Genomic DNA, 26,436 nt, shown 5'->3' with positions numbered 1-26,436 from the left:
ATTGAATTAATAATTGGTTATAATATGATTTCTCATATTCATTTGAATCAGGTAGATAATAACTGGTTCTCATCCATACAAAAAACTATGTCTAGCATCATATTATATCCAGCTTTCTACGAATATAAAATGTACAATCAAAATATTAAAACCAGTTTTAATCTTATAATTGTACATTCTATATCTGCGGAAAGCTGTTTATAATACGATGCAAGAAATAACCATTAAGCATTTTAAGAGAAGCTTACTATATGTATATTGTATTTTGAGTTATTTTATTAACTTGGTTTCTTCAAATCATTTGATTTTATATAAAAATTTTAAATATTTGTAGACAATAAAAAAAGATTAGAAAGTTATTTTGCTAACATTTTTCACATATGTTCAGTCAAATAGCAATAAATAGTTCAACAAGATTCTAAAGTTTCATGTGGAATGCCATGTAAATGTATGCAAGTTGAATTTATGTGTAAAAATATCTAGAAATTTACATTACAGTTATGCTTTAAACATATACAATTTATAACATCAGCATTGTAGTATGTCAACTTTGTAAGTTGTCAATGCATTTATTTATTCATAGTTTTCTCTCATAATTTCTCTAGATTTTCATTCATGTAATAACCTTACATAATTGACAGGATCTATGGACAATGGACATCGCTACCGTGGAAATAATATGGTTTTCCTTGACAATTTAGCTTCATATAGGTCTTAGGAAGGTTTACAACTATTTTAGGGTAGGGAACAACCACCATCCAAAGAGAAATCATTCTTAAAAAATTGCCCTTCAAAATAATCTCTTCTTTTTAAACTTTTTAAAAATTTTTTTAACTACCTCTAGAGGCCTCTGTAATTGCCTAAAAAGAGGATTAATCAATAATCATTGAACAGAATAAGTAGGTAATTTTATTTGACTATTTTGATTCTGTTTATACTAAAGAGGTTTCGTAACCATTTTTTAGAAACAAATTTCATGTCATTTATCCCTTTCTTTCTTTAATATAAACAGGAAAAATGCTGCTTTATATTTCGAGATTTTGGCCTTATGGGCAAGATACTTATTCAACTGCGGACTTACTAAATTTGATCAAATTTCTAAATGCATAAATATACAAAAATACACACCCAAATTCACCCACCTACACACACACATGCACACACACACACACATACATACATGCACACACAAACTAAAATACACAAAGTTTAAAGATAAATGCAAATGGAAGCAAATCTAAATTTCTCCATAAATTTGGTTCTGTGCATAGAATACTTACAGAGAATGTTACTTGTGTATTAAGATAGGACTTCCAGACAAAGGTGGTGCAATCAAAGATTTGAATTTCTGTTGGGTGTTACTTAATCTAGTGCACTGGATGTTTGTACAGAAAAGGAGAGATTTGCTCCCCTTAATTTTTCTTGATTGTTGGACCTGACGTTACAGTGTCATGGACAGCAGCCTCGCTCGATAAGTATAATCAAATATTCAAGTATCCTTATAATAAAGTAACGGGATGTGTGTCTGTACCGAAGGATCTCGCAAACCGCTGAACCGAGCGGGTTCTCCTTAACAGAGTAGCTTCTCATAGGTTCCGGGAAGGTTTTTAACTATTTTAGGGGAGGGTACCACCACCCTCCCTAGAGAAATCACAAAAAATAAAAAATAAATATTTGAAAGACTTGAACGCAACATAAAGGTATCGTAGAGACTTGAACAAAAAAACAAATATTTAAAGTACCACCAGAGGCCTCTAGGGGCGTAGCTGCTAATAAATATTAAAGGCAGGAAGATATACATCAATTTATCAGCCATCGTCTTATCCCTTTATATCCTTGATTTGTACAACTCTTGAATTATATCCGCTGGATTAGAACCAGTTCCAAGCCATAATGAAAAGTCTCACATCGTATCCTAATAAATACAATTTTCCTTGAATAATATAATAAACAACATAAAATCGATACCATTTTTTTTATTTTACTATCCACGGAAAGCTGCTTATAATACAAGATGCGATAAATAACTTATAATAGTTATTTCTCGCATCGCGGATATAGAATGTACAAAAATAAGATTAAAACTAGTTTTTTTAGGCCCGAGGTGCAGAAGGCATCAGCTAAAAAGACTGGTTTTACTCTTATGATTGTACGTTTTTATATTCGTAAGAAAGCTGGATATAATACGATGCTAGACATAGTTTTTTTTGTATGGATGAGAACCGGTTCCTATCCACCGGATTCGAATGAATACGAGAATAGGTGCTATACAATTTCTAATAAAATTGTTCTTAGTTTAATGTATGAAGGAAGAGAGTGTGTAAAATGTATGGGGGGTATGTACATTTTAACAAGGTCAATTAAATGAAAAATTGACACAGCTAAAATAAGATAAAAATAATTTTGACAACAAAAATAAAGATATACTGTTTAATTGATTAAAAAATTTACCTAAAAAATCGTACGTATAAATAAGGCAAATCCTATAATATAAGGAAGCAAAGTTTCTTTGTCTAAAGCAGAAGACCTCGGAAAATTCTGGGTTGACCATATCGGTTCAGCAGTTGCAAACAGGCAGGCCGACATCCTTTTATTTTTATTTAAGGCTTTTTCTTTGTACATATATCTCAAAGGCTTTCATTCCCAATCGTCCTATAAAAATATTTACAATTGAAAACTTTTGAAAAAAGACTGTTTTGAATTTTGTTGTTCTTGTTTAATGGAAAATAACATAAAATCTGGGATTTTTTTGGATAAGACTATGGACGATAAATTATTATATATTCCCAATGAGTTAGTTTGTTAAAAAAAAACTTTGGATATATTTATGGTTTGTTCCTAACTGGTAATAATTTGAGCCATTAATTTTAATCTACAGAAAAAGTAATTTTGTTTATGGTTATTGGGAATGTATATAAATTTGTCAACCTTTGTCTTCTCCCTCCAAGCATAAAATAGATAAAAGCAATCAATAGGTAAAGAAGTTGGGCTCATATATAGTAAAGAAAACCAGGAATATACAGACAGACTAACGTACAAAAAAAAGTAGACAAAGTATGGATTGATACAAATTTATTTATAATAAAAAAATATCCAGTATGGCTTCGAAACCGATTTATATCCACTGGATTAGAACCTGTTCTGAGCCATACGGAAAAATATTATATATGTAGAATCCTAATACAAGCAATTTTCCCCGAATATTGGAATAAAAAAAACATAAAATAATAACAGTTTTGTTAGCCCCGGTCATCGTCCCCTTTGGGATAACAAATATCTTATAATATCTGTGTATAATTCGAAGCGATAATAGTTATTTCTTGCATCGTATTATAAACAGCTTTCCGTGAATATAAAAGTAGTATTAGAAGATTAAAACCAGTTTATATATTCGTGAAGACTGGATATAATACAATGCTAGACATAGTTTTCTTTCAAATGGATGAGAACCGGATATTATTCGGTTTCGAATGAATAGGAGAAATAACTATTATCATATCCATTGTACTCTTTATCCATGAAATTAAAACAAATTGTGTCGTTTATTTTCTTCTTGATAGAAAATCTTCTAGAATTATAGGGAAAAAATCAACCAAAATAAAGAAAGAACTAGAATGATTATATTATCAGAAGCTAAGACAAAGTATAACTCAAGAGTTGCATTAGTAAGAAAGATGGGAAGAGAAAAGAAAGGAGGGAGAGGACATTGGACTATTAATTACACTAGTCCCGTTTTTTTATTCGTTGGTTTAACAGCTTTGGGGGATTTTATTGAATTTCCAATGGCCGGCTCATTAAATGTCCAAACGTCCACTAATTGTAATCTATAGAATTAAGTAATTTTGTGTATCATGGTTACATCATTTTATCGGCCATTGTCTTATCCCTGTAGATCCCTGTTTATATAAAAGAATTACATAGATGATCTAACATCAATACTAGCTCATACAAATAATGCTTAGTGCTAATCGATATATAATTACTTGGATGTTGCACCAGATATTCATGTACTCTAATAAAGTGATACTCTAATCTGGCTAAAATAATTATACCCTCCATCTACCTCCTTTACTTAACTAACTACCCTTCTACAGGATGAACAAACTTACCAATAAATGATGTCCATATTAGCAACCTAAATTGACAACAAAAATTCCCCTGTTATGATATCCATGTATATTACATCCAATACCACCATACAAATAATCTTTAGAATTACAAACAAAAAAGATTTTTGGTAGCGAAACTACTCTACAAATGCGAGTGTATGTTTTCTTTTCTTCTCTCTCTCTCTATCTCTATCTCTCTCTCTCTCTCTCTCTCTCTCTCTCTCTCTCTCTCTCTCTCTCTCTCTCTCTCTCTCTCTCTCTCTCTTCTCTTCTAAGTCGTACTTAACTGTTATAGGAATCACCTTGCAAAGTTTGAAATCGATAGAACAATTGTTTAAATTGAAGAAAAAACTAACCATAACGGACGGACAGACCTACCCAGCTTATACCAATAACGAAATAAATTCGAGAAAAAAACACAAAACCTATACGTGTTTTTCAGCTGTCGTTGGGGGCAACACATCGTAAAATTGACGACCTCTAATTATAGAAAAGTTTCGCTTTTAAAAATGTGTCACCTGCTTGAATCCTCTGTACATTGTTCTGATTTCTTGTTTACTGAACTTTGTGCTCCTACAATACAACAAGGATGACAACATCCATAAGTAGCGTAGCAATAAATATTTATGGAAGGACAAACATACAAAAGACTTTGTTCAGTTGACAAATGTGCTATACTTCTTAGAAATCACGAAACCTTTCTGATAAATCAATAAAAAATCTTTTCAATGTCTTTTAAGCATGACCGACTGACTGACATACAAAGTAAAGTAAACATTTGATGCTTATTAATACAGGGAATCTTCACCCAAAATTTCATCCGTCTATCTTAAATAGAAGCCGAGAAAATCGCATTTTCCCCACAGTTTTACGGACGGACTGATAAAGTGTATAAAGTAACTTCGCTACTTATATAAAAGTGACAGTATGTTTGTGAGTATCTCTGTCTGTTTGTTTGTTTGTACCAAAGGATCTCGCTAACCGCTAAAACGATATGGTTCTCCTTTACATTGTACAACTTTTTGGGGAGAGAAATCGCCCCTAGGAAAAATTAGCCCCCCCCCCCCCCTCCACAAAAAATCAATTTATTTTTACTTTTTAAAACTACGATTAAAAATCAAATCCCCCCTTCCCCAAAGCTTAAGTGCCCCCTGAGTCCTCGAGAGGGCGTAGCCGCTAGTGTGGAATAAAAACAAATATTGTCAGTAAGTTGTTGCTGCGATTAAACACAAAAATAATGGATACTGTGAGAGATTCTCGCATACCCTGATAAAATGTTTCTCCAAGCAGGCTAATATAACAATGCCCCTCATCCTACCCATCTTTGACTTTTTCCCAACCCCTCCCAAATTAATGGAGTAACGTATTAGCAACCTAAAGTGACAGCAAATATTCTCCTGTCGCAATATCCACATATTCTACATACATAACAAAAATCATTGTTTGTTTTTGAATATTTTATGATGATATGTCAAACTTTTATTTGTGATTTCTTATTTGTATGATGTACATACAGCAGGGAGGGATGGGACATTCGACTCCGACTGTAAATTACACTGGTACCCAAAGTTTAGTAACAATGTTACCTTATTTGTTATCATATTCTATCTATAGATGCGTGTAAACTCTAGGGGCGTAGACACCTGTATGAGAAATAAAATATTGGGGGTACTTTTTACTTTTATTTCTAACTAGATTTTACAATTTCAACTTTTTATATTTTATTCTATTGTAAAATTAAAGTTTTAAGGAAATACTCTCTCTCTCACACTTATATCATGAAATATATATTTACTATGCGGCCTCTAGGGGCACTAGGGTCAACATCCACTACCCCCTTCAGTTCAATTTTTTGTGGTGATTTTTTTTGGCAACCTCCCCCAAAATAGATGAAACCTTCCAAGGCCATTATGAGAAGCTACATTGTAAAGTGAAACCATATCGGTTCAATTGTTGGTGAGATCTTTCGGTACACACAGACAGATATTCTTTTAATTTATTATAAGGATATCTAATTATCTGACTATCCTATCTATCTATCTATCTATCCATATTACTTACTTGATTAAATCATCCAGGTTTATGACTGTTTTATGAGAAAGATCTTGTAATTTCTGAGCCACAGCTGCTAGAACCTCAGGACTAGGATAGATAGATAGATAGATAGATAGATAGATAGATAGATAGATAGATATATATATAGATAGATAGATAGATAGATAGATAGATAGATAGATAGATAGATAGATAGATAGATAGATAGATAGATATATAGATAGATAGATAGATAGATAGATAGATAGATAGATAGATAGATAGATAGATAGATAGATAGATAGATAGATAGATAGATAGATAGATAGATAGATAGATAGATAGATAGATAGATAGATAGATAGATAGATAGATAGATAGATATATAGATAGATAGATAGATAGATAGATAGATAGATAGATAGATAGATAGATAGATAGATAGATAGATATATAGATAGATAGATAGATAGATAGATAGATAGATAGATAGATAGATAGATAGATAGATAGATAGATAGATAGATAGATAGATAGATAGATAGATAGATAGATAGAAACAAAAACACAAAGATCCTGTTACTTTTATATAAAGAAGAAATCTTATCTTATCTCTCGTATTAAAAGTAAAAAGGTATAATTTTCATTTTCTTCTAAAAATGTGCAAAATTTTAGATGTACAGAGAAATACTTTTTGCTTGCAAGAAATATATTCTTCTGCAGTTTCCTAGCCAAATTAAAAAAAAATTTCTCTTTCAACCCCATCTCCTAGGCATTACTACATAGTTTTAAAACAACAAATAGTAACAAATGTTTCTTGAATAACGTGGTTGAAAAATTTTGGACACCAGTTCAATTAACAGCCAAAGTTCCTATTACTTTCTGACAACATTTAGTTTATTCATTTGACTAGCAGGCACGCCCCTAGAGTCCTCTAGGGGTACTAGAATTAGTGGGGGTTGAATTCAACCCACACCCCATTTTTAAAATTATTTTTTTAAATAAAATGAATTCCACAACCAAGCAAATTCCTTAGACCTATAAGAAGCTTCTTAGAAAAGTCGTCACTTTATAGATAATTGCATTGGCAAAAGAAGGAATAATTATTAACGTCTTCAGTTATGACGTCCGGTCGGGTAGGGATTCGAAACAATCACCTTCCTGACAACGAGCGGATGCGGGTTTTTTAAAGAGAATGGAGGATAATCAATGTCTCGCATAAAAGTGTTGCAATATTGTCAAATCTTTTTGCATTTTATGGAGATTGAAACATTTCCTTCAAATTTTTCAATTTCTTTGAAATGATTGATCAAATAAATTTTACAGGAACTGCGCCCGCTGTTTGTTGGTGGATATATTTGGCAGTTGTTTAGTCAGCGGCCGATTAGTATTAGTAAGCTGTCTAAAATTAAATTTTGAACATAATATCAAAAGCTGTTTATTTAACTAGTTCCTAAACTTTATAATAACCTTTATAATAATTATTTTGTTTTATTCGTTGGCATAACAACTTTAAGGACTATAGTACATTTTTATTCCTTTTTGGGGAGGAGTAGCCATTTTTTTCTAGGGTCGATTTCTCTTGGGATGATAATGGTGCCACTCCCCCACCAAAATAATTATAAACCTTCTCAGAACCTATGATAGGCTACACTGTAAAGAAGAACCATTACTTTTTAATAATTAAAATTTTTTGAGGATGATTAAAAATGCGGGTAAAATATTTTGCGGCTAAAAATCTTTGAAATTCTTATGCAGCATTTCTTTCCTTTCTTTACTTTGCTTTGTGATTAGGGATCAATTTTTCATAAAAATTTGACTTATTGCAGGGATCTTAAGGGATAAGACAATGAACAATAAATTGATATAAATCCCCAATTATGATAAATAAAATTACACCGTCATTAGATTGAGCTGTTGGTTTAAAATTTTATACACTGCTGGGTTTGACCGAACCCTTCTCAATTCTAAATACCCAAAGTTTTTAAGCTAAAGAAAGAGATACTGTAGATATAAAACTTTGGGTACCAGTGTAATTTACAGTCCAATGTCCCCTCCCTCCCTGACTTTTTGACATTTTCTGTTTGAATTATTATGCTGTGTTATCGATTGTTGTAAAGTAAAAGTAAAACAAGGATGACAATATTTATAAAAGAGAAGCCAAACTAATATTTAACTTGCTATTATGCAGAGTAATTAATCTATATAGAGAAGTAACAGGATGACTGACTGTCTATATGTGTGTCTTGTGTCTGTCTGTTCCAAATGATCTTGTTAACCGCTAAACCTATAAGGTTCTTCTTTTTGATGTAGCTTCTTATAGGTAACTATTTTTGTGGAGGGGTTGCCGCTAGTACCTAATATGATATTAAAAGCTATTGATCCTTCTCAACCCAAGACTACTTTATCAAACTAACATCTTTGTACAGGCCATATATATATTTCAATAACTAAGGTTATCATTCTCAATCGTCCTATAAACTTTTTTGACATTTTAAACATATTTACACTCCCGCTACATATCTATTTATGGTCTAACAGCAGACCTAATATGATAGTATTTTACTTTAAAAACAAAAATATTGTACACAGTACTAGGAGTCAAAAAGTTTGAATCATATCAATAAAATGATTATTGTTTGTCCCTTAAGATCTCGCTAACCACTGAACCAATTGAGATCTCGTTACATGTGTCTTTGATGATTTTAGGCTAATTTATCGTCAAATATAATTCTTTGATGAATTATGTTATGATAAAGTTAAAAATGAGGTGGTGAATATCCCCCCTCCCCCCCCCCTCCTCCTGGCCCTCCTTCCACCCAGAGGCTTCTGTATTCTTTTTAAAGGATGCAGTTAATGGACGGAGTCGTCCTTGTTGTGTAAACAACTTTGTTTGTTATGTAATGGGCTAGTGATTAATGGAACAAAAATTCTTGTTTTCTCTAGTTTCTACCCATTTCCTGGGTACAATACTTAAAAATTACATTCTTGTGTTCTCTAGGTAGTTTCTACACATGTCCTGGGTACAATACTTAGAGATAATACTTGTATGTCGAGCTTCTACCCATTTCTTGGGTAAAATACTAAAAAATTATATTCATGTGTTCCCTAGTTTCTACCTATTTACTGAGTACAATACTTAAAATTTATATTCTTGTTTTCTCTAGTTTCTACCCATTTCCTGGGTTCAATACTTAAATATCATATTCTTGTGTTCTCTAGTTTCTACCCATTTCATTGGGTACGATACTTGAAAATTATATTCTAGTGTTCTCTAGTTTCTACCCTTTTTCTAGGTGTAATGCTTAAACAATATAAATTCTAGTGTTCTCTCATATATATGAATTTCCAGAGTTCAATATCTAAAATAAGAATTAAATAACTCCCCCCCCCCCCCCCCCACCCCAAAATAAAATTACAAAAAAGTTTTTGGGAAGGGCAAGAAAAATTTAGTCCATTTTTACCAACCCCTCTTGCCTTTCTTTTTGAAATTTGAATTACCCCTCTATCCAGATTATTTACCGCTACCTCAAATAAATATAATAAGCTTGGAAGCAGGTTATATATTTTACTATATAAATAATAGCTTCTATTGTTCTCTACTTTAGCAAAAAACGTAAATATATTTAAGGATTGATCTCTTAGTAACATCATACTTCTTTTTTTCCAACTCAAATCTTTCTGGGAGATGAAATAAAGAAAAGTTGTTGTGTTTCTCAGCAACGACTTTACTTTATAATTATTGTATGTTGGTGGGATGGTTGTTTTTTATTTACTACTTAATAGCGGTTACGCCCATAGAGACCTTCTGTCACTCTGGTTTTAAAAAGAAAGAAATTACAAAAAGTTTAGATGGTTAAATTTTATTTTTTTATTGGTTGAGTGGTGATACCCTTCCCAGGACCTATGAGAAGCTACACTGTAAAGGAGAATCATTTCAGTTACTATAGCGGTTAGCGAGATCCTTACAGACAGACAGGCATAGACAGAGAGACATCCTGTTACTTAAATATAAAGACTTACACAATAATAATATAAAATTATAATTTAATTTAAAGGAAAGTAAGAAAATGTGATAATATTTGCATTATAGCTTAAAGAAAGAGCTTTTATAGTCTCATAAAAATAAATTTCAACTTAGCTAAAAAGTAATATTATCGGCTAAGGAAAGGGAATTTTTGCAATACAGTAAAAAAAATACATCTACCATCTTGGAGTTTTTTATTGAAGGATATAGGAAAAGCAGAAAGAAAGCCTAAAACCACCCCAAGAATTAAATCTAAGGATTCCTGTGACAAAAAAGTATAATCTTGAATGAATAACACCTCTTTAATCATTATCAAATCAAATTTTTAGCTTTTTTGATATCAAATTTTTATATGTTAGAACTGTCTTACTAACTTAATGTTTGTTATGGTGATTCCTAGAAAGATTAGACTATTTCGTATTTTTTACTGAACACTAAATTTTGTTTCGCCCAAAAATTTAACAGTTGACGTCATTTGAGGCATTCAAAAAATACCTGGCAACAATAATGGATTCAGAATACGTCGATATAATGACAGGGGAAATTTTGTCGTCAATTTAGGTTGCTAATGTAGTCCTTACATATTGGTCAATACGTTCCTCCATGGTCAAAGGGGGGATGAGGGTTATCAATATATTAGCCAGCTGGGAAAAACATTAGGGTATGCAAGAATCTCTCACAATATTCGAATATTCTATATCCATTGCAACAATATCCACTACAAAGATTAAAAACAAAATATAGAAATAATGTTTTTAAAAGCGAAGCTTTTATACTTTTAGGGTTTAACCATTAATTTAGGCAAGTTAGAGTTGTCCTGTCGATTTAAAACTTTTCCTGATTATTCCTGTAAGAGATAGGTAGAATTTTAAAAGGAAAGCAACTCTATGATTATTGGCTAAAAGTCCGTAGGTTCATTTAAACATGCTGATTTTTAGTTTTTTACACTTATTTTGTATGATATAAATATCATATTTATATGATTTTTTAACGATGATTCCTTGGACAACAAAGTGCAATATTTTAAGCAAAGCATCTTTATATTATAATCTCAAATTGTCTGTACAAAGCATCTAATATTAAAGTAATTTGTGTAATTTGTGAATTCTAGATAAATTATAAGATTTTTAGATTCATTTTATTTTGAATCAAATTGCTAAATGGAAATTTTAATTCAAGGAATGTTTATTTTTGTTTTAAGATTCAGAGCGCATTTCTGTGTTATTATAATCTTTTATTCAAAATGTAAATATACAAAAAAGGAAGGGATATTTAATCTCAAATAATTTTTTTAAATACTCAAATAAAAGAATAGTTATTTCTCGTATCGTATTATAAACGGCTTTCCGCGGATATAGAATGTACAATTATAAGATTAAAACTAGTTTTTTTAGCCCCGTGGTGCCGAAGGCACTGGCTAAAAAAACTAGTTTTAATCTTATGATTGTACATTTCTATATTCGTAGAAAACTGGATATAATACGATGCTAGACATAGTTTTTTCGTATTCATGAGAACCGGTTCCTAACCACCGGATTCAAATGAATACGAGAAATGTAATTATTCTTGAGATTAAAAGCTCTTTCTAATCCAAAAGAAAGGGGACAATGAGCTGTTTTTACGCTAGTCCCCCAAGTTTTATAATAAAGTTTTCTTATTTGTTTGCTTAACAACTTTGGGGACCTTAGTGAATTGTGATTGAAACGTTTAAACCACTTATTTTACGCTACCGAAGGGGTAATTTGTGTATCATCATCAGGTATGTACATCAATTTATCGGCCGTTGTCCTATCCCTTTAGATCCCTGCTGCTTTTTAATGCATATTAGGATGTATAAAAGAGAAAAGTTGAATGTTTTGACAATGACATATAAACATCAAATTTTAAGTTTTTTTATACAAAGGTCCTGAAATCAAAGAAATCTTAAGAATACATATATGTATTATGTATCTATAATACAAAGTAGAATGATGTCTGTCCGTCTTTCCGTACGTCCCATAAGATCTCGATAACCACTGAACCGATTGGATTCTACTCTTTAGGGAATATACCTACTGGTCCTGTGGTGGTTTTGGGCTATTTTCTTGGGGGATGGGACAACCCCCCTCAAAAAAAAAAAATTCCCCCCCACCAATTTTTTTAGGCAGTTATTTTAAAATAAGTGGCAGCACCAGAAGTACTTTTTTTAATTCTAAGGGCGAACCGCAAGTTGAAAAATAAAAGGCTTCGGGGAAGATCACTTGTTTTTTTTTTTTTTAATTTAGGTTTAGTTAGGTTATATCTGGTACTGGGTAACCCCAAAGATTTAGAGCCCAGAGCAAGGGTTAGGCAAACACCATCCCCCCCTTTCTCTATATCTTAAATTTATTTCATAAATAAGGGGAAGAGTTTAAGTGCTCCACATGCAAATAAAAAATATAGCAATGATAACTATTTTCCCTCTCTCTCTCTCTTTCTCTTTCTCTCTCTCTCTCTCTCTCTCTCTCTCTCTCTCTCTCTCTCTCTCTCTCTCTCTCTCTCTCTCTCTCTCTCTCTCTCTCTCTCTCTCTCTCTCTCTCTCTCTCTCTCTCTCTCTCTCTCTCTCTCTCTCTCTCTCTCTCTCTCTCTCTCTCTCTTTCCCTCCCGTTTTCTTTCTTCTCGCTTACTCAAACTATGTTCGTTTATTCGACATACTACTTGAAGTATGTTCGTGACAACGTGGGAACACCATAATCTTTTATTTGAAAAATATAAACGGAAAAAGTTGGTTTATCTGTGAAAAACTTTCTTTTCAAAACTTTTTCTAAAGTTTTCATATTAAAGATAAGCAATATGTATCAAAAAGAAAATAGATCAGACGTCAAATTTTTAAGTTTTGTAGTCGCGTAGATAAGGGGGAAGGAAGTCGATTTTAGTTTTTTAAAAATAAAATTCTTTTTTAACTTTGGGGGTTTTTTTTCTAGGGACAATTTCCCTTGGGACCCTACCCCAGTATAGTCATAAACATTTCTATGACCTATAAGGAAGGAGCAATTAGGATCGGTCCGTCCGTACGTCCGTCCGTAACGGATAGCTTTTTTCGCTAATTTAGGCATGTTACATTGATCTGATTTTTGGTATACTGATTCCTGGGACAACAAAGTACAATATTATAAGCGAAGTAACTCTATAATCAAGTCCTAAAAATGTAAGTATGTCAATAAACATTATTCTGTATCAAGCAGTTTTTCAACAATTTTACTTACAATTTTGCTTCGACATTTATACATTTATATTCTGATTATTCAGTTCTGACACTATACAAGTGTTAGTGTCCGTTTGTCCTATCGTTTCAGTGCTTCGCTTTTATGGATGTTGCCATCCTTGTTTTCCTATGACTTACCACTGCGGTATCTAATATAACCAAAATTAACCTGATGACGTAAACCTTAAAGAAGTAAACAAACAAATGAAAAAAGTACACCCCTACCCCTCTATTTTTATTTAATTTCAAAATAATGGAGTAAGGGGGTTCTGTACTCGATTAGTCACTTTCATGGAAAAGCTAATAGACTTAATTAAAAATTAAATCAACAAAATCTATCTTTAATAGCAGCTAAGAGAATAAGATCTTACAGCTATAGCCTATAAGTTACATTCAGACAATCTGAAATAATATTTTGTCCCACTTGTGTTGGAAATTATCGTACTTGGTTTAATTTTAAGATTTTTTAGAATAATATTTACAATTCTAATTTCTTTCTAAACGTTTAAGCTGTTAAAAAAATGGACTTAACAAGTAGAATTATATCCATACGTAGCTCAGCAATACAAAGGCATTGTAGCAAAGGTTTTAGCAGCAAAGCCAAGGTTTAATCGTGTGTGTGTGTGTTACCGTAAAGATTTCAATATGTCGGACAGACATACAGACATACATGCCAAAACACGCCCAAGTTATGAAGCAGCTAACAGTTACCTACGGTAGTACAGACACTAAATTTAAGTAAGCTATGCTTCCTAAAAATGGGCCTCGCAATTAAAATGTAAAGTGGGTGCACTTTACAAGGTGTGTCATCATTCTTGCAAATATCATTATCTTTTTTATATTGTCTAAAGTTTTCCAAATCCTATAATATATAGTTGTACAGTATTTTGTTTCGCTCAAGCCAAAGATCTCGGAAACTACTGGTCCAAATTGGTTGCACTTTTCAGGTAAGGTTTATAAATATATTTTGGTATTATCAAGCTATTTTCCTTACCTTCGCCGCCCTCCCCTAGAGGCTAGGGGGGAAGTAACTAGTTATAGATAGAGTGAAAACTTATGGCAATTCCCTTTGATTCACTCTCTTAATAAGCAGTCCCTCATTTTTCTGATATTTTGTTTTAAGAAACTTGCGGTTACGCCCCTAGAGGCCATTTGTGGATTTAAGGGAATGGGGAAGGAAAAAACTCGACCCTGTACTTTCAATTTTAATTTTAAACAAAATATTCGAGGGGAATACTTTTTTAGGGAAGAAAAGGTTTTTTTCAGGGTGGAGGTACCCTTCCCCAAAATAGTTATAAATTTACCCGAGAAGTTTAAGAAGATTCATTTTAAATGAGGACCATATCGGGATACTTCGCTACTGACAGACAGATAGGCACAAATCCTAGTACTTTTATGTACTTTTCACTAAGGATCTAAAAGGAAAAGACAATCCCCAATGTTTATACACAAAATTACCCCTTGTGTAGATTACAATTAGCGGTTTAAATGTCCAATAAAAGTCCCCAAAGTTGTAAAGCCAACGAATAAGAAAACATTAATATGAAACTCTGAGGGCTAATGTAATAAACAACCCAATGTCCACTTCCTCCCTGAGTTCTGACACTTTTGCGGAAACCATGGCTAACACTTTACAACAAAGCAAAACAACAACATTTTAAAATATGACATTTTTAAACATTATCCTTTTAGTTTGATATGAACCTCCTTCTTAATCTTGATTTTTTTATATGAAATGGTACATAGACGTCCAAGGGTAGGGGATAATAGGATTGGGTGTTTACCCCCCTCAAACTTTGGAACCCCTCATTTTACCCTCTAAAAATAAAAAGCCTAGGCGTCAATATGGTGGTACCCTAGCCCAGACATATAAGAAGGAGAACCATATCGGTTCAGTGGTTATAGAAAATACTCGATGCAGAAAAACATCCTGTTACTTTTAAATTAGGATAAATATATAGGAAATTTGCTAGATTTTTTTCTTACAATGTTTGTTTGTTTATTTGTTTCAAGTCTAAAGATTTGTCTTCGCGAGGTCGCTTTTTTGTCATGTCATATTAAAAACAAGGATAATTAAGTCCCAAAGTAGCAGGGCAAAAATCAGGGATCTAAAGGGATAAGACAATGACCGATAATAGTTACATCCCAATGATAGTTTATTAATTTGATTGTTCAAACATTCCATCCACTGATTTACCGAGGAGGAATTTTCAATTTATCAGCCATTGTCTTATACCTTTGGATCCTTGAATATTATGTATAATTTTGATTTTGCTTCAGTTAAAATATTACTATTCATTTTTTTGGTACAGAATATTGAAAAACAATTATCAATTCAGAGAATGTTAGAATTGCTCTTTTTACCGGGATCTAAAGGGACAAGACAATTGCCGATAAATTGATGTACATCCCCAATGAAGAAAAACAAAATTACCACTTCTTTAGTTAAGACTAAGTGATTGAAACGTTTGAACACTCAACTTAATAAACCGACCAGTCAAAATTCAGTAAATATCTCCAAAGTTGTTAAGCCAACGAATAAGAAGACGCTTTTGAAAAACTTTGGTGCTTTTTTGTCTCTTATTTGTCCAGGGATAAAAAAAATATATTTTCTTTCTTGTTAGATATGCAATTATTTCTATTGTTTAAATCTATCCTCATAATAAAGTAACAGGGGATGTTTGTTTGTCTATTTGTACCAAAAGATCTCCCTAACTGCTAAACAATTTGTATTACAGTTTAGCTTCTCATAGGTCCTGGGAAGGTTTATAACTATTTTGGGGGAGGCACCACCATTCTCCCGAGTGAAATCGGCCACCCCCCCCCCCCCCCACAAAAAAAATAATAAATTCCCCCCAATAGTTCTATTTTTAAATTTTTTTAAAATCTAAAATAAAAATTTTAATTGGGTTATCGAATTCAACAGCCCCTTCCTCATGTCCCCTAGAGGCCTCTATGGACGTAGCCGCTAGTAATTTAAATAAATGAAGGTGTGATTCACCAAATTGTTCAACTTTTTTAGCATAAATTCGCAAAGAGAGAGAAGACAATTGGCTGTTTATTACACTAGTCTCTAAATTTTTATAATAACATTCTCTTATTCTTTGGTCTAACAAACTTTGGGGATTTTAGTGAATTTTGATTGTTTGTTTTATTAAGTTAAGTGCTCAATCGTTTAAACCACTAATTTTAAACTACAGATGAATTAATTTTGGGAATCATCATTGGGGAATTACATCAATTTATAGGTCATTGTCTTATCCCTTTAGATCCCTGATGAATTGGGGATGAAATCAACGAAAGGGGTAAAAATACATATGTAACTTAGAATTATTTGTAAAAATCCTAAACCTTTATCCCTGAGATAACATTCAAATATAGGATTTTTTTTAAATTTTACTCTTTTACATTTTCATAAATGGAAATATGTACAATTCATAAAATTCAATGGTCTACAAAAAGATTAGCTGAGTGTCTATCATATTGTAGGTTAGTTGTTAAGCCTTTTGCATCATATTTTAAACAACTTTTCCCGGATATTAAAATGAAAAAATATAAGATTAAGCCTGTTTTGTAAGCCTCTAGGGGCCAAAGCCCTAGGCAAGCACAATTATCTTATTTATTTTGTTATTCGTGGATAATTGTAATGTAATATGATGCTATACATTATTTATCAGTTAAGCTGAGAATATGTTTTAAGCACATATTAAGTTGTTAAGCCAACGAATGACAAAACTTAATTAGAAAACTTAAGGAACTAAAGTAATAAACTGCCCAATGTTCCATCCTTCCCTAGTTATACAAAGTTTTTAATTTAGCTTTATTTAAAATGCTAATGTTTGAAAGAAATGAAAAAAATAGGTCAGCCTTTGTTTTTAAAAATGCTAATAGTAGAAATTTCCTTTTTTAAGACAGTGGGCCTCCACCCTCCCACCAAGGGTCATTTAAGCTTTGTCTTTTGAAAGGAATAATAAGTGAAGTTTTAAAGTTTTAGAGGCGAAAACCCCATTTACCACCCCCCCCCCCCCCCCCAACTCCTTTGACGTCTGTGCTCCCCCTGAACAAAGGGGACAATGGGCAATTTATTACACTAGTCCCCAAAGTTTTGTATTGATGTTTTCTTATTCGTTTGCCTAACAATTTTGGGGACTTCAAAGAATTTTGAGTGGTGAATTTATTTTGTTGTTCAAACGTTTCAACCACTAACTTTAATCTACAGAAGGCTGGGGATGTACATTAATTTATCGGCCATTGTCTTATCCCTTTATATCCGTGGTGCTCCCCACCATTTTTGTTATTTTTAATTTTATGGATTATACATATAAATATTGATCGTGTTATTTAAAAAGTTAGGCTTAGTTGGGCTAAGAATGATTCCAGAGGGCTTTGCAAAGGAGTTATAAAACACATTATAAACTATATATGGACGGACAGGCGAAAGTTCAGACAAAACTCAAATATTTTATTTCAAAAAAAAGATTATACCACAATTAATTTGTATTTCTAATTGTATTAGAACCAGTTCTAAGTCATACTGCAAAATTATGTACCGTAACTGTCTACGAATATTCAAATCACAGTCATAGAATTAATTCCAGTTTTTTTAGATTGGGCATTAGGCCCCTCGGGGCTAACAAAACTTGTTTTTATCTCACAATTTACCATTTAACTACCCTCGAAAAGCTGTCTGTAATACGAAACTATTTTTAAAAGCGAAGCTTTTCTATAATTAGGGTCGGTCCGTCCGTACGTCCGTCCGTAACGGATAGCTTTTTTCGTTAATTTACGCATGTTAGAATTGTCCTATCGATTTCAAACTTTGCATGGTGATTCCTTTAGTAGTTAGGTACGATTTAGAAAGCGTAGCAACTCTATAATCATTACCAGAATTCCGTACGTCCATTTTAAACATGTCGGTTTTTTATTTTTTTTACAACAAATTTTCATGTGCTCTAATCATCTGATTGATCTGATTTTTAGTATATTAATTCCTGGGACAACAAAGTATAATGTTATAAGCGAAGCAACTCTAAAATTAAGTCCTAAAAATGTAAGTATGTTCATAAACGTTATCCTGTATCCAGCAGTTTTCCAACAAATTTACCTACAATTTTGGTTCAACTCTTATACATTTTTATTTTGATTATTCAGTTCTGACACTATACAAATGTTAATGTCCGTTTGTCCTACCGTTTCAGTGCTTCGCTTTTATGGATGTTGTCATCCTTGTTCTATGTTAAAGTCTGCTCTATGTTTTAGTTCTGTCAACACTTTTGTCTTGCAAATGTTTTAAAACTGAACTAAAAATATTTATTGCCATGTTAGTTTGTAAAAAAACAAGGATGACAACTTCCATAAAAGCGAAGCACTGAAACGGTAGGACAAACAGACGTTAACACTTGTATAGTTTCAGAACTGAATAATCCTAATATAAATGTATAGGAGTCAAAGCAAAATTGTGAGTAAATTTAAACACCAAGGAAACTGTCCCAATTTTGTATAACTTTTGCGGAACATGTTCCAGTTACGTCATATTTTTTTTTTCCCCGAAAAAGGGAAGGGGGGAAGAAAATCTCTTCAAAAGAGATGGGGAAAACCCCCTTTTCTCCCATCTCTTTTTTCTTCCCCCCTTCCCTTTTTTTTCTTTCCCCCTTCTCTTTTTCGGGAAAGAAAAATATGACGTAACTGGAACATGTTCCGCAAAAGTTATACAAAATTGGGACAGTTTCCATGGTGTCGTAAATTTGTTAAAAAACTGCTTGATACAGGATAATGTTTATGGACATACTTACATTTTTAGGACTTGATTATAGAGTTGCTTCGTTTATTACATTATACTTTGTTGTCCCAGGATCAATATACCAAAAATCAGATCAATCGGATAATTAGATCACATAAAAGTTTGATGTTAAAAAAGTAAAAAAATCATCATGTTCAAAATGGACGTACGGACATTCTGGTAATGATTATAGAGTTGCTACGCTTTCTAAATCGTACCTAACTGCTAAAGGAATCACCATGCAAAATTGATAGGACAATTCCAACATGCCTAAATTAACGAAAAAAGCTATCCGTTACGGACGGACGGACGGACGTACGGGCGGACGGACGGATGGACCGACCCTAATTATAGAAAAGCTTCGCTTTTAAAAATATTCAATGTTTGACAAACAAATAAAATGATAATCGGTTTCGAAGCCATAACAAATCGACAAACAAAGATTTAATATCTTAGGTATCTAATATAATTAGAGGCTGGGCCCATAGCACCAAAGTCTTTATTTTAAAACAAAAATAGCCTAAATCCAGGACTTATATAATGCTCGCCTGAAAAAGAATTTAATCAGTTGAGTAGTTATTGATATTTGAAGCTTTAAAGTAAAAAAAATAACTTTAGTGTTAAATGCTAGACTTAAGTCAAACATACAATAAATATGTTTTATTAATATGCAGGGATCACAAGAGATAAGACAATGGTAGATAAATAGACGTACATTCCCAATAATAATACACAAAATTAGATCTTCTGTAGATTAAGATTAGTGGTTGAAACGTTTGAACACTCATTTTCATAAACTAACCTAAACCAATCAAAATAAACTAAAGTCTCCAAAGTTTGAAGCCAACGAATAAGAAAATTGTATATATTGTAATAATTCAACTTACCTTAATTCCCCTCCGTTAGTCATTTTGCTGCTTAGTTACCACTCCTTTTTCACAAGTAACACTTTAGCTGGTTTTATTTTAGCTTTATTAACAACACACCTCAATTTTTGTTTGTTGATTTATTTGCTTCTCTGAAAAGAAAAACAATCTTTTATTATCTTCAATTTAATTACATTTCCAGTTTCGTTTCGAAACCGATTAATATCCACTGGATTAAAACCGGTTCCTACCGATACTAAAAATCATGTATCGTATTATAGTAAATTTTATAATCATAAAATATATAATAAAATTAATCTCTGCTTTGTTGCGTCTTGCCACCGGCTTCTTTCAACAAAACTGGAATTTATCTTATAGTTCTTCATTTTTTATCCGCGGAAAGCTATCTTTAATACAATGCGATAATTGATACATTACTATAATCTATATCGCTTTACGTGTTATGCCAGTATATGGACTTGTTTAACATTTTATCATAATTACTGCAAAATCCAATTAGATATAAAATAAAACAAGGATGACAACATCCATAAGTAGCGAAGCACAAAAAATCTTTTAATTGACAAACGGACAAAGATAATAACGAAAGAGAATATCTAGAAAAGGAAATCACAAACATTTTTTTTGAAAGGTTTATTGCTTTGAATCATGACCAATAGACAGACGGACAAAACAAAGTGTAAACTAATGAAAATCACTTTTTCTTAATAGCGTTACATGCTGACTTACTGGTGTACATACAGACAAAGTTAATTATAGAATAGATTTGCTGCTTTAAAAAAAAAAACATAATACAACAAAATTGCTTTAACGGAAAAATTAATGAAAACACTTATAATTATTGAACAAAAAAAGCATATTTTTTTATTTATTGTACGTTTTAGCCTATAAACTTAGATTCTGTAATGACATAAGGCTATTGTCGGTATAATAATGATAACAGCTTGGCAATATTATGTCATTTATGGCTACTTTTATAAATTTCAACCTATGTACAATCAAGGAGACAATGAACTATTGTTACCAGAAAGTCCGTACGTCAGTTTAAAACACTGATCTTTAACTTTTTGACAACAAAATTCCTAATGACACAAATATCCTATTCATCTGATATTTGAAAAATTATTCCTAAAACAACAAGGTACAATATTATAAGTGAGGCATCTCAATAATAAAATTCTAAAAATGAAAGTATGTCCTTTTCATGTATAATTTAGTTTAGACTTAGAAATTCTGCTCATTAAGTTATTATGCTCTACTAGATTTATTGTTCGTTTACCCTTCCTACTGACTTTATGGATGTTGTCATCCTTGTTTTATATAAATTTTATTTTGTACAAGATAAATATATGAGATATACTTTACTATATATTTCTCCTTATTTCCATGTCCTAAAGGCAGCCATAAAGAATTGTAGGTTAGTCAGATACAAAAGGAGAGGGAAATTTATTTTATTTTAGTTTTTCTAGACCAAACCGTGCCATTCTAGAAACGTTAATAGTTATATTTAGAAAACTGGATATAATATGATGCGAGATATAATTTTCTAGTATGGCTGAGAACCGGTTCTAATCCACTAATCGGTTTCGAAGAGATACGGAATAGTTATTTCTCGTATCGTATTATAAACGGCTTTCCGCGGATATAGAATGTACAATTATAAGATTAAAACTAGTTTTTTTAGCCCCGTGGTGCCGAAGGCACCGGCTAAAAAACTAGTTTTAATCTTGTGATTGTACATTTCTATATTCGTAGAAAACTGGATATAATACGATGCTAGACATAGTTTTTTCGTATTCACGAGAACCGGTTCCTATCCACCGGATTCAAATGAATACGAGAAAAAAATATTATAACATTTTAGTCAGAGATATTAAGGGATAAGGCGATGGACGATAGATTGGAGTATATACCCCAAAAAAATTACCCCTTCTATACATTAGAATTAATGGTTGAAATCTTTGGACAGTACTATATTTGAATTAACAAATAAAAATTCTGTATAAGTACCCATAGTTCTGAGCCAATAAATAAGAAAAAATTATTATCAAACTTTGGGGACTAGTGTATTAAAAAGCCCATTGTCCCCTCCCTCCCTGGATTTAGTAGACAGAAAGGTGTTTTTAAAGATTACAAAATTAAATTTTTGAAAAAATAGTAAACAAAAACAAACTCATTGCGACAAATCTAAACTTAATCATCAATTTTAATTTATTATTAACCATTTTTGTGCTTTTTTAGCGGCACTAGGGCCACTTGAGGGGAAGTCGAGTCCCATCTTTCAATTTTAGTTTTAAAAAGAAAAAGTAAAAAAAATGGAGGGGGATCATTTTTTTAGACGTACCCTTTCCCAAAATAGTTATTTACCGTCCCATGACCTATGAGAAGTCTGAAGCTACACTGTAAAGGAGAACCATATCGTGGCAAGCGAGATCTTTCGATACACAGACGTTTAACGTTTTCTTATTCGTTGGCTTAACAACCTTGGGAACTTTTAATGATTTTCGATTTGTTGATTCTTATAGTCCAGTATCTAAACATTTCACACACTAATTGTATCTCAAGAAGGAGTAATTTGTGTATCATCATTGGGGATGTAAATCAATTTTTCATAGTAATCTAAAAAAAACTGTGTAGTTTTGTTTGAACTGCCACAGACGAAAATATGTTTAATATGTGTCGACATTTCTTCCAGTGCATTTAAAGCATTCACATGCTGGTAGTAAAAACCAGGGATCTTAAGGGATAAGACAATAGTTGATTCAATTGATATACATCCCTATTGATGATAAAAAAAAGTTACCTCTTCTAATTAATGGAATTATAGTTTGGAAACCAACCAATCTAATTTTTATTAAGGTAGCCAAAGCCGAAGAATAAGATAACCGGTTTTAAAACATTCCAGGTTAATTTGCCGTCAATTGTCCCCTACATCCCTGGCCGGATAAACTAGAAATTTTGCTAAATATTTTTAAAAACTTTTTGAGGCAATTTTTTACACAGTTATTGTGTACCTAGCTATGTATTTTATTTATGAATATCCATTATGAAAAAAATAGGTTTTTAGAATAATATTCAAACAGTTTTAAACATAGAACATAATTTCTATAGTCAAGCGGTTGAAAATATCAAAATGTTAGTATTCGTGATTCCTATATTAAGCAGGGCGAGAGGAGACATTGGACTGCATATTATTTTGCTATCGATATCTTAATTAGTTTGGACAAAACTAGCAGTGTCCAAACTTTTAAACCAATATTTTTTATTTGTATTTATCATCATTAGTGATTGATTTATTGTGTCAAGATTTCTGATACTCTCTGATACAGCCGCGTGGCTTATTTTTGTTAAAGTTAAGTTGTTAAATTTGTTAAAGTTCTAAATAATCTATTTTTTTGTAGGTAAAAAATATTGTTTAGCTTTTTTTCTAAAAATGATTCAAACGATTAATCCTGTAAATTGCTACTTAAATTATGAAAAGGAATGTTAGATATTTTTATGTTTTTTTTTAACATGTAAAAATGCTTTATGTATTAACTATTGAACTCGTCCCGTAGCATCTACGTACAGAAAATAGCCTATTTAGAAATAGAATAGCTAAAAACTATCCTGTGACCTATATAAATACTTAAACCAATACTTAGAGAGGCATTTCTAAAGGGGGGGGGGTGGAGATTGCCACTATATCTGCAATCTATATGCCCATGGCCATATGTCCATTTTTATATGACAAAGACAATTTGTCGCATTTCAGATAGAAGGACAGACAGACATGCCCGAATACTTATAGAGTTGCATTGCCACCAACAAAAGACTATCATTATCATTAAATTAAAAAATCCATTAGTTACATATAGGTTAATTAAATTTAAATTTTTATATTACTGCGCTACTTATGGTCATAATTGTACTTGATAAAATTAGTTTAGAATAGAATTGCATTTTTTCATATCTACACAATTTTAGATGTTCAACCAAGTCAGCGAAAACTTTTTAAACTATCAAACTCTCTCTCTCTCTCTCTTTTTTTTTACTTTCCCCAAATCGTTTAAGAAGCTCCATAACAATCTTAAGTAAACACATTCATTAGATTAGCAGTGTAGCAGATAAATCATAATGACAAAGCTTTTAAAACTGCGAATTAATTACATCAGTTACAGTAAAAAAGCCCAGTTGGTATTGTGATTTTTGAGGATATTAACACTTTGCTAAATTTTGGTGGTATGATTTTTTTTGCTAAAGTACATGCACACCTAAATTCGGCTCTTTCTACTCTGCCTTTTGAAAAAAAAGTTGTTATGACATCAGGAATTAAAGGATAGATATTTCATTTACAAACTATAGAAGCAACGTCTCTAGAGGTCTCTACTAGTAGTAGTTAGGTATGATTGAGAAAGCATAGCAACTCTACAATCGTTACTAGAATGTCTGTACGTCCATTTTAAACATGTCGATTTTTAACCTTTTTAACAAGAAATTTGTCTGTGATAAAATTATCCGATTGACATGTTTTTAATACTGATTTCTAGGACAACAAAATACAATGTTTTAAGCGAATCATCTCTATAGTCAAGTATGTCTACTTTTATGTATGTATTTCACAATATCCGGTAAATAAGGAGATTTTCAACAAAATTACTTACAATTTTGTTTCGATTTTTTGTACATTTATATTATCATTATTCAATTTTGACACTCTACAAGTGTTACTGTTCGTTTGTCCTGCCGATTCAGAGCTTCGCTTTTAAGGATAATGTAATCCTAGTTTATTTTCTAACCTACAACAACTTACATATTTGCAAAACGAACTATTTTAGCGTCTCTAATATGACACAACTCGAGATACTAATGCTTCAAAGACAGATAGTGGGCTTATTTACCAAACTCTAAATTCCTAGATTGCATTAAATTTAGCCTTTTAAATGTCAGAATACGTTTTAGAGCAATTTTATGCGATGTGCAGATCAAAAATATGTAAAAATAGTGTTTTCATCTTTTTAACGCAATGCATCTTTTTAATGTTTGTTGTTGGTGTGTCAATTTGTAATGTACTTTTTAATACGTTTTTAGATCTAAAATTATTTTTAATGCTTTTATACAAAAGACGTATAAACTTTTCAACCAATTATTAATTGCTAGTAGCAAAGCTACTCTATAATTTACGTTGTCTGTACATCTTACGTGACGCAATGTGGAAATATTGCTTACTTGGCTGCTATTAAAGATTAAAGGTTGATTTTTTTAGCGAAGAATTCTATGACTTGTGTGCTTCTTATTCATAAATTGTTTTGTCCGTCTGTCGGTCAGTAATGCTTTTTTAAGGATTTTGAGATTTTCTTTGAGTTTTCTTTGTAATGACAACTGAACAACTGCTATATAAGTCACTTTGTGCATAAATTTATCGGCCATTGTCTTATCCCTTTTAATCCCTGGAATGATGTAGAAATTGGTAAGAGAAGAAAAAGACTGATTGTATCGAAGTCAACGACAGATTGATAAATGAAACAAAATTGGAACATCGACAATTATGTCCATTAGTAGCACAGCAACAATAAGCTAACAATAATACTTTTATAAAAGTAATAAGATGGGCATGTGTGTGTCTGTGTGCGTGTACCGAAAAATCTCGCTAACCGCTGAACTAATATTATTCTTTTTTACAGTGTAGCTTTTTTTAGGTTCTGGGAAGGTTTATAACTATTTAGAAATCGGCCATATGAATAAATGCTCCCCCTCCCTCCCAACAAAAAAGTATTTCTATTATAAACAAATTAGGTCCTATGATGGTTTAAGTCTATTTTATTTTTTAATAAGAGTCTTAAACCTTCCTCCTTCTTCACATACAGAGCCCCTATAAAAACGAAAAGATTTCTAAAACAAAAAAGATGCTTATATAAATTTTTAGACTAAAGTACCTACATAGTATAATATTTTGCTTTCTAGAGAATTTAAGTTAATTATGAAATATATGTAAAAACTCAAGGAGGGAACGTACAATAGAAAATTAAATAAACTCTCTCAGGATCTTAAACCCAAGATAAGCCTATTATGTAGTAGGGGTTTTTATATTTTGCTTAAGTAGTCAATAAGTACCGAACCAATTGGGTTCGCTCTTTTACGTAATCTTCACATAGGCCCCCTTGATTGTTTTAGTTTATTCTTGTAGATTTAAGTCGTGGGATGGATTTAGAGCTTCTTTTTAGACCCTCTTTGCCTCTTTGAATATAGAGCCCCTAAATGCTAGTGGTGCAACCGCAAGTAAAAAGAAAAGTAGTTTTAAGAGATATATTACATCTATAATACAAAGTAGAACGATGTATGTCTGTTTGGTTGTCTGTTTGTTTGTAGCGAAGGATCTCGCTAACCGCTGAACCGAT

General features: G+C 31.9%; 1 protein-coding gene across 2 annotated transcripts in view; it reads right to left on the bottom strand.

Moving 5' to 3' along the window:
- The window catches only part of LOC145334940 (A-type potassium channel modulatory protein KCNIP1-like), a 54,135-nt gene extending 33,951 nt beyond the window's left edge, over positions 1-20,184 (bottom strand). For both annotated transcript variants that reach the window (XM_080180578.1, XM_080180579.1), the window contains exons 1-3: positions 20,060-20,184; positions 6,171-6,251; positions 4,628-4,682 (exon numbers count right to left, since the gene is read on the bottom strand). In XM_080180578.1, coding sequence (XP_080036704.1) covers positions 4,628-4,682; positions 6,171-6,251; positions 20,060-20,082 — 159 coding nt within the window. In that variant the 5' untranslated portion in view covers positions 20,083-20,184. The remainder of the gene's footprint in view (positions 1-4,627; positions 4,683-6,170; positions 6,252-20,059) is intronic.
- Positions 20,185-26,436: the final 6,252 nt, after the last annotated feature.

The sequence above is a fragment of the Acartia tonsa genome, chromosome 13, assembly GCF_053477335.1.
Source record: "Acartia tonsa isolate MP-2025a chromosome 13, ASM5347733v1, whole genome shotgun sequence".
Taxonomy (NCBI): Eukaryota; Metazoa; Arthropoda; class Copepoda; order Calanoida; family Acartiidae; genus Acartia; species Acartia tonsa.
This window is presented reverse-complemented; position numbering and strand designations above follow the sequence as displayed.